At 56.4% G+C, this 15,077-nt stretch overlaps 1 protein-coding gene across 11 annotated transcripts in view; it reads left to right on the forward strand.

Annotated features, from left to right (window-relative positions):
• The window catches only part of CLASP2 (cytoplasmic linker associated protein 2), a 141,467-nt gene that overhangs the window by 13,585 nt on the left and 112,805 nt on the right, over positions 1–15,077 (forward strand). For all 11 annotated transcript variants that reach the window (XM_027835789.1, XM_027835792.1, XM_027835790.1 and 8 more), the window contains exons 3-7: positions 3,196–3,299; positions 5,456–5,547; positions 6,843–6,918; positions 10,329–10,426; positions 13,449–13,519. In XM_027835789.1, the coding sequence (XP_027691590.1) occupies positions 3,196–3,299; positions 5,456–5,547; positions 6,843–6,918; positions 10,329–10,426; positions 13,449–13,519 (441 nt within the window). The remainder of the gene's footprint in view (positions 1–3,195; positions 3,300–5,455; positions 5,548–6,842; positions 6,919–10,328; positions 10,427–13,448; positions 13,520–15,077) is intronic.

A 15,077-nucleotide genomic window follows, 5' to 3' on the forward strand; every position in this document is an offset into this window, starting at 1 on the left:
TGCACACATAAATATGCTGTCCATCCGTGCATCCACACACATACATGATCCATCTATACATGCATGCACAAACATGCATACAGAAACACATATGTCCATACACACATCCATCCATGCCCCCGCACACATAGACATAGCCCTGAGTCTGTATACACTATACCTGTTATTATCCTAGCACCCTTTTCTCATCTGACCCTGCCCCTGCATGGGGGCAGACCCGCAGCCCTTCACACCTACATTATGTGCTTTAGCTTGCTGGGGGTCTGCTTGCCCCAGCCGTCTCACTGTTCCAGTCCATCCTCAGTTCAGCCACCAGTAATTTTTCTAAAATCCAACAGGTTTGGTCACGTCACCCTCTACTTAGTAAACCCCAGCAGCTCGCCATCACCTCCAGGATCCAATCCCAAATGCTCTGCTTGGTATTCAGAGCCCTTGTCACCTCGCCCTGGCCACCCCGCCCCAACCCCAGCCTTTTTGCCCCTTACTTGCCCATCCAGGGCCCCGGCCTCCTGGCTGTGCCACAGACAAGCCCCTCCATCTCTCGGCTTTGGGGGCTCTCTCCCTCCCCATCGCCGCCTCCAGGGTTCCCTGGCTTCCTTCAGGTACCCACTTCTATAGGGAGCATCAATGAAGTGCAGACTCCTCTGGGCTGACAGGATTCCTTTTCTGTCTTTGCATCCTCCGCACATGGCTTGTTGCCTGGGACATAGTAAATGCTTCCTGTGTGTTCTTTGATTGACAAGCACAGAATGTGATTCAAAGCCAATTCGAAGTAGTTTTGCCTGGGGATCTCCCCCACAGCTGATGAGGTCAAGAAAGAGCTTAGCATTGGGGCTCGGAAGGTGCATTTAAGCCGGTAGAACCATGAGGGAGACGCAGGAGGTGGGAGGAGAAGGGGCGTCCCCAGAATGGAGGATCGCCTGGAGGTGCAGGTATGGGAATGTTGTGTGAGGGCCACAGATGGTGAGTCTGTGTGGCTGCCATGGTGCATGTCTGAGTGGGCGGAAGTCACCTGGTCCAGGCGCGCATTTTTCTGGAGAGAATGCTCAGCTGGGCCTGGGCACAGGCGGACCTCCATCTTAACCCTTTTCTTCTCTGACTCCTCCCCAGGACTCAGCCCCCTGGCCTCCCTTCCTCCTTCCCTAGCTACACTGAGCTCAGTGGTCAGGAGAGGAGAGTCAGAATCGTCCTGGCTCCCCCTGCCACCCGCACCCCCTCCTCCTCGGAGGGTCACTCAGTCCGTGTCTACCCCCCCACTCGAGACTCTGGTAGCTGTTGCGTGCTGACCTCCAGGTCAGCCCCTTCCTTCCCCAGGAGTTTGCTGCCACCCTCACAGTCTCCCTGTACTGGGAGTACCTGACCTCAGGTGCACCCAGAGATGGTCACCCCTTGCATCTAGCCCTGTCCCACTCAGAAATTCCTTGATGGGATCATTGCTTTTTACAGTGTCGTCTTTCCCTCTGTCTTATGCCCCCGCCAGCCCCCGACCCTCTGGTTCCTTCCTGGCCATCACCTGTCCACTGGCTGCCCTCCCTTCACTTCCCTCCGGTCCACCCCTCGCCGTCTCATCCTTTGGATTCCTCCCTCTATCCCTCTATCCACTGACCGGGCTGGAGAAAATCAGGAGGCCTTAGTGCCTCAGGGCATTACAGGCCTCCGTTAAGGGATTCAATCTGCCCCTCTTCACAGCTGCTCGGGTGTCTCTCGCCATCTTCTCCTTCCCCATCTCCCATGAAGTGGTCCCGCTGCACCGTGTTCTCTCCAGCGCAAAGCCCTCAGTCATCCTCGGCGTCTCCTGTCTGCTGATGGCCCCCCGGCCCCAGCAGCGGGGCTCCGGGCGGCTGACCCCGAGGAGGCCTTCCCCACCCCTTCTTGGGCTTCTACCTTCATCATTCACCTGAAGTGGCTTTGCCCAGGTGTCGTAGCCGGCTGTCCCTCTCGACCTCTGCAGCTTGGACGCTGTCAGTCGCTCTCTGCTTGTGTCCTGTGATGCCGTTCCCTTCTGGTTCTCCTCTGTGTCTGAAGGCTCCTACTCCAGCTCCCAGCCTCCCCCTGTCTCCACCGAGGCACGGCGTTCAGCCAGATGATTAGCAAACGTTTCAGCGAGCCCGGTCCGATCCCGGGACCCACTGGCCCTGCCCTCACAAAGCTTACATTCCTGTTGGGGAGATGACGTAGCAACAGCTGCTTACACACAAGATAAGACACAGGGTCAGTGGGAGGCACCTGATCACGGGGCCGCTGAGACCACCTGAGGAAGGCGGGATTGCGGCTCAGCGTGAGGGAAGCCAGGACGTGGACGTTGTCATTGGGTTGCCGAGGGTGGGAGGGCCGTCTGGTGGGGGAGGCCAGGCGAGGGACGAGGTCGGGAGAAGCTTCCAGAGTGGCCGGGATCAGAAGGAGAGGGCATGGCCTCCCATCCTGTCTCTGCTGAAAATCTGCCTCTGACTTTGGGCAGTCCTTCACATCCCTTCCTTGGGCCTCGGCCTGTCTGGTCTTGTTAGCCGCTGTGCCCAGCTGCAGAGGACTGGCTCCGGAGGCGATGGGCAGGCTGTCTTTAGGGGTCTCAGTGTCACTCTGGATGCCCCTTGAGGTTCCCACCAGCTTGATATCCTGTTTTTCCGTGTGCTCTGGGAAGCAATAACTGTACTACGTAGATTGCAGGAACACGTGAAGTTTATTTTTGACGTATTACGTCAAAGCTCTGGGGTCCGATCCTACCTGAGGGGAGGGTACCTCTTGGCCCACCAGTCAAGTCCCGGGTTCGGTGCCTGTCCCTGTCCCCTTACGTTGCAGCTTTGGTGGTTACCTGGCAGGCTCCAATCTGGAGTGCTCAGCTCTGGTCATCCTTCCCTTCTCCCCCTGAAAGCACCAGTGAAGGGTGTGGAGGAGCACCCTTGGGGTGCTTGGGGCACCCCAAGCACGCTTGGGGCAGCGGGGGCCTGGAGTCCGAGCATGTCACTGAACCTCTGCCTATGTCGGTCTCCTTCTCTGGAGAAGGAGGATGGGGATCAGGAGTCGCGCCCCCTCCCAGGGGGTCGTGAGGATTCAGTGAGATAATGATGATAGAGCTGTCAGCACAGGGCCCAGCACAAAGTAGGTGCTGTGTAAGCGCCAGCACGCATCTCTAAAATCCCACCGGCTAGTTACTCTGTGCTTGTCATTCGCTCTCTTTAATTCTTTTGCTTTCTCTAGTTATTTCAGCTTTACTAGATCGGCTGGGAGATTCCAAAGACCAGGTCCGAGACCAGGCGCAGAATCTGATCTTGAAGATCATTGGTCACGCCGCTTCGCCCATGGTAGGCTTCCTTCCTAGGAGGACGGTGTGCTTAGGTGGAGGGGGCGGAAAACCTGCGGACTGACAAAGTTCTTGGCTCAGTCAGTGAGCGCAGATCTGGCCTCAGGATCTTAGTAGCCTGGTGACCCTCAGTCTGCCTCAGTCTCCTCATCTGGAAGATGGGGATGATAACAGCACCCAGCCTTCACCCTGGATTGTGGAGAGGCTGCAGTAGGATCCTGGTTGTAAAGTGCTCATCATGGTGCCAGGTGCGGACTAGGCACTATTTAAATAGACCACCGTGGTTTTTCAGAGCAGATAAAAAGCACAAGTCACGCGCTGAACTTCCAGAAACACTGCAAAATGATGTGGCGACCCCTTCGGTGTTCACTTGCTGGCTTTTCTGTCCCCTTGAGCGTTTCAGGTTAGATTAAGGACTCATGGGGCTAGATTTGGGTGGGGAAAAGCAGCCTCTCTGTTTTCACCCACTTGTGGCTGCAGAGTAGTGTGTCCTTTGAAGGCGTGTGGGAGGCTTCCCCAGGGCACGGGTCCAGGGAGGGATCTGCTCCAGACCAGCCTTTCCTTTGGCTTCTGGCCCCAGTCTGGGTGGCTTTCTAGCTGGTCAGATAACCTGACTGTGATCTTCACGATACTTTGACCATCTCCTTCTCATTACCGACAGTCATGAAAAAATTCAGTATGAAAGTTTATTTTGAGACTTTGTGAATATCTTAATTATGAAAATGAATTCTGTGATAGTTGGAAAAAAGTATCGCTAAGACAGGCCTCTGGCTATGTGCCAATTAGTTATTTTAAAAATATGCTCTATAGGGGCAGCTAGGTGGCACAGTGGATAAAGATCCTGCCTTGGAGTCAGGAGGACCTGAGTTCAGATCCAGCCTTAGACACTTGACACTTATTAGCTGTGTGACACTGGGCAGGTTACTTAACCCCAATTGCCTCACCAAAAAGCAAAAAAAAAAAAATACACTATGGCAGAACCTTATGTTTCATGGATACAGGAACTGTTTGCGCCGTGTGGGTGTGGGTGTATGCGTGCAGGTGTGTGTGTGTATGGATGTGTTTGTGGGTGTGGGTGTGCATGTGTATTTGCATGGGTGTGTTTGTGTGCATGGGTGTGTGTGGGTATGTGTGCTTGAGTGGGTATGTGTGTGTGTGTGCATATGTGGGGGGTGTGCGTGGGTGTGTGTGTATTTGTGGATGTATGGGTCTGCATAGGTGTATTTGTATGGGTGTGAGTGGGTACAAATGTGTGTGTGTGCGCATGCATGTATGGATGTGGGTGTACATGCGCATGTGTGGGAGTGTTTGGGTAGGTGGGGTATGTGTACTTGTGCATGTGTGTGTGCATGAGTGTGTTTGTGTGTGGGGGGGTGTGTGTTTATGGGTGTATGGGTATGTGTGTGAGTCTGTGTATGTGTGCCTGTGGGTGTGAGTGTGTGCATGGGTGTGTGTGTATATGTGGTATGTGCGTGCATGTGCATGCGTGTGTGTGGATGTGGGTGGGTACAAATAAAGGAGCTGTGAAAAATGAGAGGACTTAATCCCTTCAGAAACTGGCTTTCTCCTCTGTTGGGGGCCTGTTTTTGACCATTGCTTAGTTATAATGTCTAAATGTCTAGTGAACTTTGTCAGAAAGAAAACCGTGAGGAAGTCCGCCGTTTGCTGACCCAGGAGTCTAACAGAGATCCCTGTGTTGGTGATGAGGGATGGCCAGGCCCGTTCCTGTCGCCTTGCAGCCATTGCCAGGCAACACTGACCTGGCAAAATGCTTCCTGCACCGCAGTGAGTCTTTTGGCTGCGTTGCAAGGGAAAGACAGTCAGATGCGTTCATCCAGGGCCCTGCGTGTAGGCCTTTCTGGGGCCGCTGACTCTCGGCCCTTAGAGAGAGCGTTGGGAACGTGTCGGGTGTTTCTGAGGGAGGGGCGGCACACAGGAGGAGAATCTAAAATCAGGGGTCAGTTAAGTAGATGAAGACACAGGGTCCTGTATCTGTGGCTCAGAGATGTGTTAGAGAAGTAGGGGAGGAGAAAATCTGTTCCGGGGCTGGCTGGTAACGAGGTTAGCCAAGTCAGACAAGCAGTTCCGACTGAAGGAATGGTAGAGACGGTTTTGTTTTCAGTAATTCACGATTCTTCTCTCTCTTTTTCCTACCAGTATGTTTGGGAGCTCTTGACTGTTGGTTTTAAACACAAGAACTATCGGTCCCGAGAAGGTGTCTGTCTGTGTCTTATTGCCACCTTAAACACGTAAGCGGAAGAATTTAAGAATGCAATGTTGCCTCCTTCCCCCCACCTCCCATCCCCACCTTGGTTTTTGAAGCTGCAGAAATGATGTGTTTTCATGGGGATCGGAGACACAGCTCCGTTTTGAACCAGTGACGGTTAGCACTCGCTCCAGAGAGGCTTCTGGGGCGTGCGGAGATTTTAGGTCTTCTACTGGCTGGGGGAGACTTGGCCTTGGGCACAGAAATGCTCTTTTCAGATGGCCTCAGCGTCCTGGGGAGTGTGTTCTGTCATCCCTGGCGTGCACCCTGCAGGCTTCCTGCTGATTCCTATGGGCCTTGAGAGGAGGGAGGCTTGGTGTTCCTGGCCAGCGGGGCCGCCCACAGGCTCTCGGAGATGGTCCTTAGTGGTCATCGATGGCCAGCACTGAGCTCAGGACTGTCTCTGAGACCCTGTCAGCTGGACGAGTTTACTTCTTGGGGGTAGCAGTCAGTTCTCCCTCTCTCAGACGCTGCCCATTCTCCAGGCTCTTGCCCTCCTGCCCTTCTCTGCCTTCTCTCCCTTGTCCGCGTGGCCAGTCCTTGACTTCCGCAGAGTGTCTTAGAGGACGGCCCTTCGGGCACTTTTCTCTGCTTCCCTTTGCTCTCTCTGTTGGTTCTGGCCCTTGAGCCCGTGGAATTGTTTTGGAGTCATTTCAAACATTTGTGACATCTCTGCTTTGCTCATTTCAAAGTTCTCTTGGGTCTGGCTCTGGGGCCAGTTCCCCTTTCTTTCTGTTTTGCTCCGGGGTCTCAGGTGAGCTTGCCTCCTCTCACTCCTCTTCCTGTGGCAGGTCTCTGCCTTCTGTCTTCCTCTGTGTGTGTGACCCCCCCCTGCCCCGCCCACACCTCTGTTGTCGGGCACGCACCTGCATCAGGGGCGGGAGGGCGTATGTCAGCAGCGTCAGGACATGTTGATTTTAAAAGCAAAAGGCAGTGGCATTAAGGATGCTCTCGCCATAGGCTCCTCCCCAGAGCCCGGTGACCTCAGTGGGTGGCGCTGCCTCGCGGGGGACACCGGCTCAGGTCTAGCTCAGGGGCTCGGCAGCCTTCCTGGTGCCCGGGCGGCTTTTTCTAAAACTTTACATTCCCAAGATGATTATGAGTGTGATCGCTCCTTTCTTTGTTGCGTGCGGCACCTGTGATTCCGCATGGCCTCTGCCCGTCTTTCTGCCATTCCCCTCAGAACGGAGTCAGAGGGAGCGGGCGTGGCGCTAAGCTGACTGGGCGCCTGCTGTGGTTGGACTAAGCTCTTTCTCCCCCTCCCCTTTTGTTTTAAAGCTATGGTGCACACTCGCTAGTCCTCAGCAAGTTGGTGCCACATTTGTGCATCTTATGTGGAGATTCCAACGGTCAGGTAAGGAATGGGGTTGTGTTCACAGGGGGCATTGGGGGCAGTTCCCGTGACTTCTTTGAGTCAGTGGCATTTCCCAGCCTTGCTGAGGGCTCTGTTAGATGCGGGTGTGGACACGGAAGGGCTGGTTCTGGCTCCCCGAGCCTGGCGGCTGCTCCTGGGGAGGGGGAGGGGCTGCTCCTTGTCTCATGGCTTACTCCCCGGGAGGGCGACGTGAGGGTCATGTTCGTGTTGCTGGAACATGGCATGCTTTAGCTTTGGCTCCGGCTTCGGCTGCACACGACGGCCTCTCTGTGCTTTGGCTTCCATTCCTAAGGAAGGACTCCATCAGGAGAGGATCTCCTCTGATCCAGGTCGGGGGAGGAAACTGAGGCAGGCAGCGTCATGAACTTGGCTGGCACCGAGCTGCCTCCTGTCCGGCTTGCCTCATCGAAGTGAGTTGAATCCAGTCGGATTGGCAGGTTCCACCAAACTGGAGCGGTTTCAAGTACGGACCTGAAAGCATTCCTATTGACTTCCTCTCCTGCATCCTGGTGGCTCTTCCAGACCTCCTCATCCTTCCCCCGACCTCCCCCTCAGCTGAGACCCAGTCTCCTATTTCACAGAAAAAAGGGAGACCCGTCTCCCGTGAAGAGGTGGCACGGCCAACCCTGGTCCGCCCCGTCTGCCCTGTCGCTCGTTTTCAGCCTCTCTCTGTCTGCTGGCTGCTTCCTCGCTGCCTGTGATCGTGCCCGACTTCTCCATCCTGAGAAAACCCTCCCTTGAGCCTTCCATCCCTGCGAGCTGCGATCCCGTGTCTCGCTTCCCTTTCTGTGGCCGTCTACGCTTGGGCCCGCACTGCCTTTCCTCTCACTCCGGCTTCTGCTCACGGTTCAGCTCAGCTGCTCTCTCCAAAGTCACCATGAGCTCTCGATGGCCAATGCCGCGGCCTCGTGCGCGTCTGCAGCCTTTGATGCGGCTTCCCCCCCCTCCTCCTTTACATCCGTTTTTTCCCGGTGTTCCTGACGGCCTTGTCCTCCTCCCTGTCTGACTGCCCCTCCTTGGCCGGACCGTCTTCCAGCTGCCGCCTCTTGCCCTCAGCGTCCTGTGGCTTCTGTCCTGGCCTTCCTCTCTTCTTCTGTACTCCTTCACTTGGTGGTCTCGTCACTCCCCGTGGATTCAGTGGCCGTCTCTTTGCTGATGCCTCGGATCTTCCTTTCCTAACCCAACCTCTGATGGCCTCCGGTCACGCATTTCCCACTGCCTCTCGGACCTCTCAAGCTGGATGTGCGGTCGACGGCTTGCACTCTACACGTCCCATGCAGAGCTCATCACCTTTCCCCTGGCATCCCCATCCCCCCAGTCCCTCAGGCCCACAACCTAGGGATATTGCCAGACTCCTCACTCTCACCCCCAAGATCCAAGATGGTGCCCAGGGCCGTCGAGGTCACTCAGCAGTGTCTCCCTGAGACGCCTCTTCTCTCTTCTGACCCTGTCCTTGGCGTGGTGCAGGCCCGTCACCTCATGCCTGGACTGTGGCCATCACCTGCAGAGGGGTCTGCTGCCTCTCCAGTTCGTCCTCTGTTCATCCACCGACACGCACGACTCCTGCTCAGTAACTCTAGCAGCTCCTTGTCACTTCCAGGTTCAGATCCCAAATCCTCTCTTCAGCATTTGGTGTCCTTCCCGATCTCCCCAGGATGTTGGGGTCCAGTGACGCCAGCCTTGTGTCCGAGCATTTCCCCTGGCAGTCTCCCGTGCCTGGTACACACTTCCTCCTCACCTTTGCCTCCTGCCTTCCCTGCCTTCCCCCACGTCCCCGCTCGCGTCCCAGCCTGCGTCCTGGCCCGCTGCCCTTCTCTCTCGTGATGACTCCCTCTTACTCGCTTTGTACCTGTGTAGACATCGCTGTTTGCATGTTAGACTGGCAGCTCCTTGAAGGCAGGGACTGGTTTTTTGCCCTCCCTTTTCACTCCAGTGGCTAATGATTGGTCATTGACTGACCCACAGACTCTGATGTGCAGAAGTTTACTTTGTTATGAGTTTGGTACGGGCTGATCCCATGGTGAGAGTGATTGGTGACAGGTGGAGGGTCCGTTGTCCTACTCGTCCCCTGGTGGTATCTGGGCAAAGAAGGAAGACCCTGGGGACCCCAGCTGACAGAGAGCACAGGCCCATGTGGTAGACTGGCGGGGATGGTGGATGCACTTGGCTCACGAGAATCATTAGTACTTGGCGGTCTCCACTGGAGGCCCCAGGCATTGGTGCCCTTGCTTGTTTTTACTGACTGTTCCCATGTGGGCGCCCGCTTCTCAGATTGGCAGAAAATAGTAGGTCAGGAAAGATGGCATGGCCAGGCTCCAGGAGGGAATTCAGCAACTAGAGCCTTCGTTTGTATCTTTGAAGGGAATTTAACAAATGCAGTGTCCAGTCATCCTTTGGGGGTCAAAAATTGCATGCATCCAGTGTGTCCAGAGCGTGATGAGGCACCCTCGGGCTGAGCTCAGGCCTGGCTGGCCCTTAACAAGCGGGTAGCGCTGGCCCTGCCACGTCGGCAGTCCTGGGGGATCTGGTGAGGATCTTGTGTTGGGGAGAGCTTTCCTGGCACTGCTCTTACATCAGCGTCCTGGGGCAGTTGTCAGATCCCCCAGCGTTAGTGGACGGCCCTAGGACTGCAGCTCCAGCCCTCCCTCTACCAGAGCCCTTGGCCAGTGGGGCCCAGGCTTGGTGGTCTTGGCGCTCCCTTTCAGCTCTCAGAGTCTTTGTTCTTGGACCCGAGGTCCCCCAAGAGCTTGGCTTGCGCTTGGTGGGAGAAGCTAACCTCAGCAGGGAGGGCCTTCGAGGCCTGAGGCCGTCGCCTGGGGCTGCCTGGCTAGGCAGGCCCAAACCCACATGGCCTATCCATGCCCTGGGGGTTCAGGTGCGGCTGCTTCTCTCTCCTCTGGTCCTGACTAGCGCAGGAGGGGATGGCAGGAGGGGATGGCTGGACGGAAGCTTGTCCTGCTTCCCAGACCCCTGTGGCAGTATTTTCCAGAGCCTGCCTGGGAGCCCCTTGGGCCTCAAGGTTCTCTTGTGGAGGTGTGGATCCCAGGGATCCGCAGGGACCAGTGGGCTAGAGAGGGACTGGCCCCAGCGGGAGGTGGCTTCTGTCTTCTCCATGTTCCAGCAGTGGGGACACCCAGGGCACTGGGTGCGAGTGCCCAAGGAGGAGGTGATGTGGGATGCCTGGACGTGACCCTGCCAGGCTTCCCGAAGGTGAGGCCGGGGCTGCGTCTTGTGCGTCGTGGGCATTCAGTCTTGGTTCAGGCACAAAAGCCCCTATGGGGTTCTTAACGTCAAAGCATCTTGACACATGACCCAGGGTGCTTGTGTGTGCTTGTGAGACAGCAATAGCGAGTATCTCAATCAGCTTCATCTCTCAATTCCTTTGGCAGGTGAGGGATGCTGCAATATTGGCCATGGTGGAGGTCTACCGCCATGTGGGAGAGAAAGTCAGAGCGGACCTCAGCAGGAGAGGCCTCCCCGTTGCCCGGTAAGCGCCACGGGGACGTTTTCAACCCCTCCTGTCTCTCAGGCTCCTGTCCTGTCACCTGGCATGGCTGTGTCAGCACACCTCGGCAGGGAGAGAGGTGCGCAGGTGTGCCCACGGGGGCCTGGAGCGTCCACTGAAGCCCAGGGCGGGAAGGAAGGAGGCATGATGGTATCTCCTCCATCCCCGGGGATGCCGACCTCCAGACTCGGCTCCCTCTGCCCGAGGCCCGGCCTGTGGACGATTGGTAAGGAGGGTCAGGGGAGACACACGCGGAAGCCGAGGGGACCCTGGCCTGTGTGAGCTCCTGTTCTTCTGGGGAGCCGAGAGGTGTGCGCGGGTGTCTGCGTTGGTGGGCGAGAGGGAGGGGGTTCAGGCAGAGTCCTGATAAGGGGGCGAGGGAGCTGAGCTTTGGGAGAAATGGAGGAAGTGCACGCACGACCGTGTCAGGTGCCACAAGGGGGGGTCACTTACGAGAAGTCAGGCAGGAGCCATGGGGACCTTGGAGATGGAGCGGCCGTCATGTCCACCCCCTTTGCCTCTTGTGGGTTAGGAAAACAAAGCGCTCCACGGCCGGTCAGCGTCTGTGTCCGAAATGGGATTAGAACCCAAGCCCAGCCCTGTACCCGCTGGGCTGGGCTGCCTTCCTTGCCATAGGGACCTGACCTGGGGTAGCCAGGGGGCACCGTGGGATCTGTGGAGGTGCGAGGTCGTGCACTGGGCAGCCTGCCTCCCACAGAAAGAACGGTGTTCGGAGGCAGGATGGAAGAGATGGACGGGTCCTAGAGACAACTGGTCACAGGACCGAGCACGAGAGCGATACAGCCATGCTCTGCCCGGGGATAGTGCTCGCCTTAGAAGGAGGACCAGAGAGGGCCCCCCACCGCGTGACCTTGGCATCCTTCCTGCTGCCTCTCGGGTTGCTGCAGGCGTGGGCATGGGGGCAGAGGGCACTGAGAGCCTGAACCCAGCTGTTGGCGCCCTGAAGAGCTCGCTCAGTCTTAGCCTCCATGGACCAGCAGGACGTGCCAGCTGAGGGAGAGGGGAGCTCCCGCCAGCTCTTTGGGGGACATCGAAGGAGCTCATGAGATCCGGTTCTGTGGGGCTCACAGGCAGTCGGAAACGTTGTTTTTTGATGTTTGGTGTTGATGAAGCAGCATCATGAAAACCAGCCTGTCTTGTGATACAATTATGCACCCAGTGTATGCAGAGGAGATTCAGACTGGCAGCAGCGTGCTTGTGAGTGCATTGAGGGTCCGTGGCAGGTGGCCCCCCCCCCCGAGGCCAGAGGCAGCAGACACCTCCTGGGCTCAGGATCGCAGTTGGCTCTGCCAGACGGCTCGGCTGGGGGGGTGTGGCTTTTCACACACATCATCAGTTTTTGGCCGGTTCTCCTCAGCAGACATCTTTCGAGTCACCTCGTCTTTACCAAAAGTACAACAAGGAGTATCCCCCCAGGAAACAACCTGGAGAGCGTGGGGCATGGGGGCGTGCCCTGGGAGCCAGGGTGCCTGCGTGCAGGAGAAGGTGGGGGAAGGCCTGGCCCCAGGGTGGGGGGTCTGTGTCTAGCCTGGGCCACGTCGGGAGAGCCAGCCTCGGCAGCCAGACACCGAAGGAGCCGACGTCCAGCGGAAGGGGCCGGGCACGGGCTGGCTGCGGGACAGGCCCTGGGGGTACCTCTGTCCCGACTCTGCCTTCCCCCCATTTGAAGGTCAGCTCCCTGAAGGCAGGAGAGGCTTCCTTCTAACTGTTTCACCTTCATGCTGTGTAACGGTTTTATTGAGGAGGTCAGTAGAAAAACTGGATTTCTTATCGACTTCTGCCTTCTAGCCAACTTTTGAGGAATTCCATTCAGTTCACCCATTATTTACTAGGTGTTTGGCACCATGCTGGACACTGTGCCTATCGTCCCTTGCCCCTACAGCCAAAAGAGGGAGAGAAGGTCACTTCACCTCATTATAGGCCTCAGTTTCCCTGCTGTTCAGAATGTCAACTCCAGCTGTTGATTTTCCTATGAAACAAGGGGGGGAGGTGCGTGGTTTAGCCACTAGCCACGTGCCCGGTCCATTTCCACGACGGGCCTGTGATATATATGCCCAGGGCTTGGGATAGGCCGGACATCTGGTCTCCACAGAGGCAGAGACTGAGAGCCGTTTGGCCTTGGAGTCAGGAACATGGCAGATCAAGGCTGCCCTCCAACACTTCCTTGGGCAGAGACAGCTTCATCTTCTGGAGACTTAGGCCTACCAGGGTTCAAATCCTTCCCCTCTGTGGGTTAGGGAAGGGGGTCATCCTGGGCCTCAGTTTCCTCATCTTGAAAGGGAGGGAATTGTATTCTGTGGTCTTCTCCAGCTCTAGGCGTGGGGTCTGATTAGACACTTTCCCTTTCATCGGCCCAGACAAATCTCGGAGACCGAAGGGGGAAGTGGTCACCCCCAGAGGGATCCCCTCGTTGGCCAAATAGCCCTTTCCCCTTGTCCCTCCCCGCCCTCATTTATGTTCTTTAGAAAAATGCAGTGGGATAGCTGTGTTTGATTGTTCGCCTTTTCAGTCTCTAAGAGGCTGCCGGAGGCAGAGAAGTGTTAAGGGGTTTCTTGTTATGGGGGTGAGATGGGAGGTAAGCGGGAGTTTTGTTTTTTTTTTAAACGAGCTAACTGGTTTGAAATAGCCATCCGTGTGTATGTCAGTCCATATATGTGCATTATTTGTGTGTCTCATATATATATTTATATGTTTTTAGTCTATTCTGTTCTGTTCTATTTATTTATTTATTTATTTAGTGAGGCAGTTGGGGTTAAGTGACTTGCCCAGGGCTAGTGAATGTTATGTGTCTGGGGCCAGACTTGAACTCAGGTCCTCCTGACTCCAGGGCCGGTGCTCTATCCACTGCGCCACCCGGCTGCCCCCATGATATTTATGTACACACACACACGCGCACATGTATGTATGTGTATGTGTTTGAGGAGGTAGAGCCATGCGTTAATTTATGGGTCAGGATCAAATGCCTTTCCTTCTTTCTTTCCAGGTTACAGGCAGTGTTTGCCAAGTTTGATGAAGTGAGAGACTCGGGCAGTATGGCGTCAAGCGTCGGCGACGGTAAGAGACGTCATTCTGTTTCTCTGTTGTCTCTGTGACCCTTGTGACATCTCGAGGCTAGCGCGTGCCCGTGACTGCGGCGGCCCGTCCTGGCGGTGTGGGACGGCTGATTCCGTGTCACAACAAACAGAATGATCTGTCTGGATGGTTAAAAATCCATCGGTGCCCCAGCAAGGCCCTTCTTTCTGCGCAGTGAGTGCACGTCACCTCCGCGTCTTACCTTGTGAAATGTTGCCCGTCCTCTCCTGCTCCACGTCCCGGCACTGGGGTGGCGGAAGCTGACGGTACTGCCCAGGGCCGCAGGGCCACCTGCCCTGGCTCGCGCCAGGCTGGTGTCCCCCGCCGTGCCCCTGGCTGCTCCCTACATGAACGCGCTGGGCCAGTTTGCCCGTGATTGTGCTATTGGCTCGATTTCTCTGTCTAGCTTATTTTTGGCAGAGATTTCCTGAGAAGAGTCTCGCTGTTTCTCTCAAGGCCTGTGTGAGACACGCCGCCTTCTTGGGAGAGTGTTTGTTTCTTAACTAACTGTGGGCAGCGTCACTGCTGTCGTGATCAGACCTCGTTCTGAATCTCATCGCTTGGGGTGATGCTTGGCGGTTTGCGTTTCTGAAGGCACTCACTGCTCAGCCAGTCAGCGTGCATTTATCAAGTGCCTGCTGTGTACAAGGGATGGATTCAAGGAATGAAAGTCTCTGTTCTCGAGGGGCCTTCTGTGCGTGAGACCGAAAAGCGAATATTTATGTCTACGTAGCATAAGTACGGTTCAGCATAAGGTGGTTGTGGGGCGAGGTAACGAGCGTCTGGGAGGTTGGGGACCATCTCTGTGTGGAAGGTGTCTCTCGTGCCGGGTCGTGAAGGAAGGAAGGGATTCTAGCAGACAGAGGTGAAGAGGGAGGGTGCTCCAAGCGTGGGGGGACTGCTGGGGCAAAGGCCTGGAGGCAGGAGATGGTGGTGTGTGTGTTTGGGTGCCAGGAGGCTTGAAAGAGACCAGGATCAGGGCTGGGGAGCCTGTGGCCTCGAGGCCACGTGTGGCCCTCTAGGTCCTTGGGTGCAGCCTTTTGACCAAGTCACAAGTTGTACAGAACAAATCCTTTCATGAAGGGGATTTGTTCTGTGAAGGGCCACACTTGAAGACCTAGAGGGCCACATGTGGCCTCACGGCTGCAGGTTCCGCACCCCTGGACCAGGCCGTGAACAAGTTGCCGAGAGTTCATCGCGGACGCTGGAGGGAGAGAGACGCGGGCAGGTCTGCCCTCACAGCAGGTGGGTGGGAGGGGGATTGGAGCAGGAGAGACCCCACCGGCTGGTTAGGATTTAGGGTGAGAGGGAGGTGGGGCCCTACTAGGACAAAGGGGAGGAAGTGGAGCCCAGAGGTCAAGTCACTGTCCATAGTCAGGATTCCAACCTCGGTCCTTGGAAGTCAAATTCAGAGCTCTGAGACAGGGGAGGGAGGGAGGGGAGTGAGTGTGTGGGGGGGTGCGGTATGTGGGGGTGTATGGTGTGGGAGGGGATGTGTGGTGGGTGTGATGTGTGGGGGGTGGATGGGGGTGTATATGTG

This window comes from Vombatus ursinus, unplaced genomic scaffold, assembly GCF_900497805.2.
Source record: "Vombatus ursinus unplaced genomic scaffold, bare-nosed wombat genome assembly UNPS02014817.1, whole genome shotgun sequence".
NCBI classification, from domain to species: domain Eukaryota; kingdom Metazoa; phylum Chordata; class Mammalia; order Diprotodontia; family Vombatidae; genus Vombatus; species Vombatus ursinus.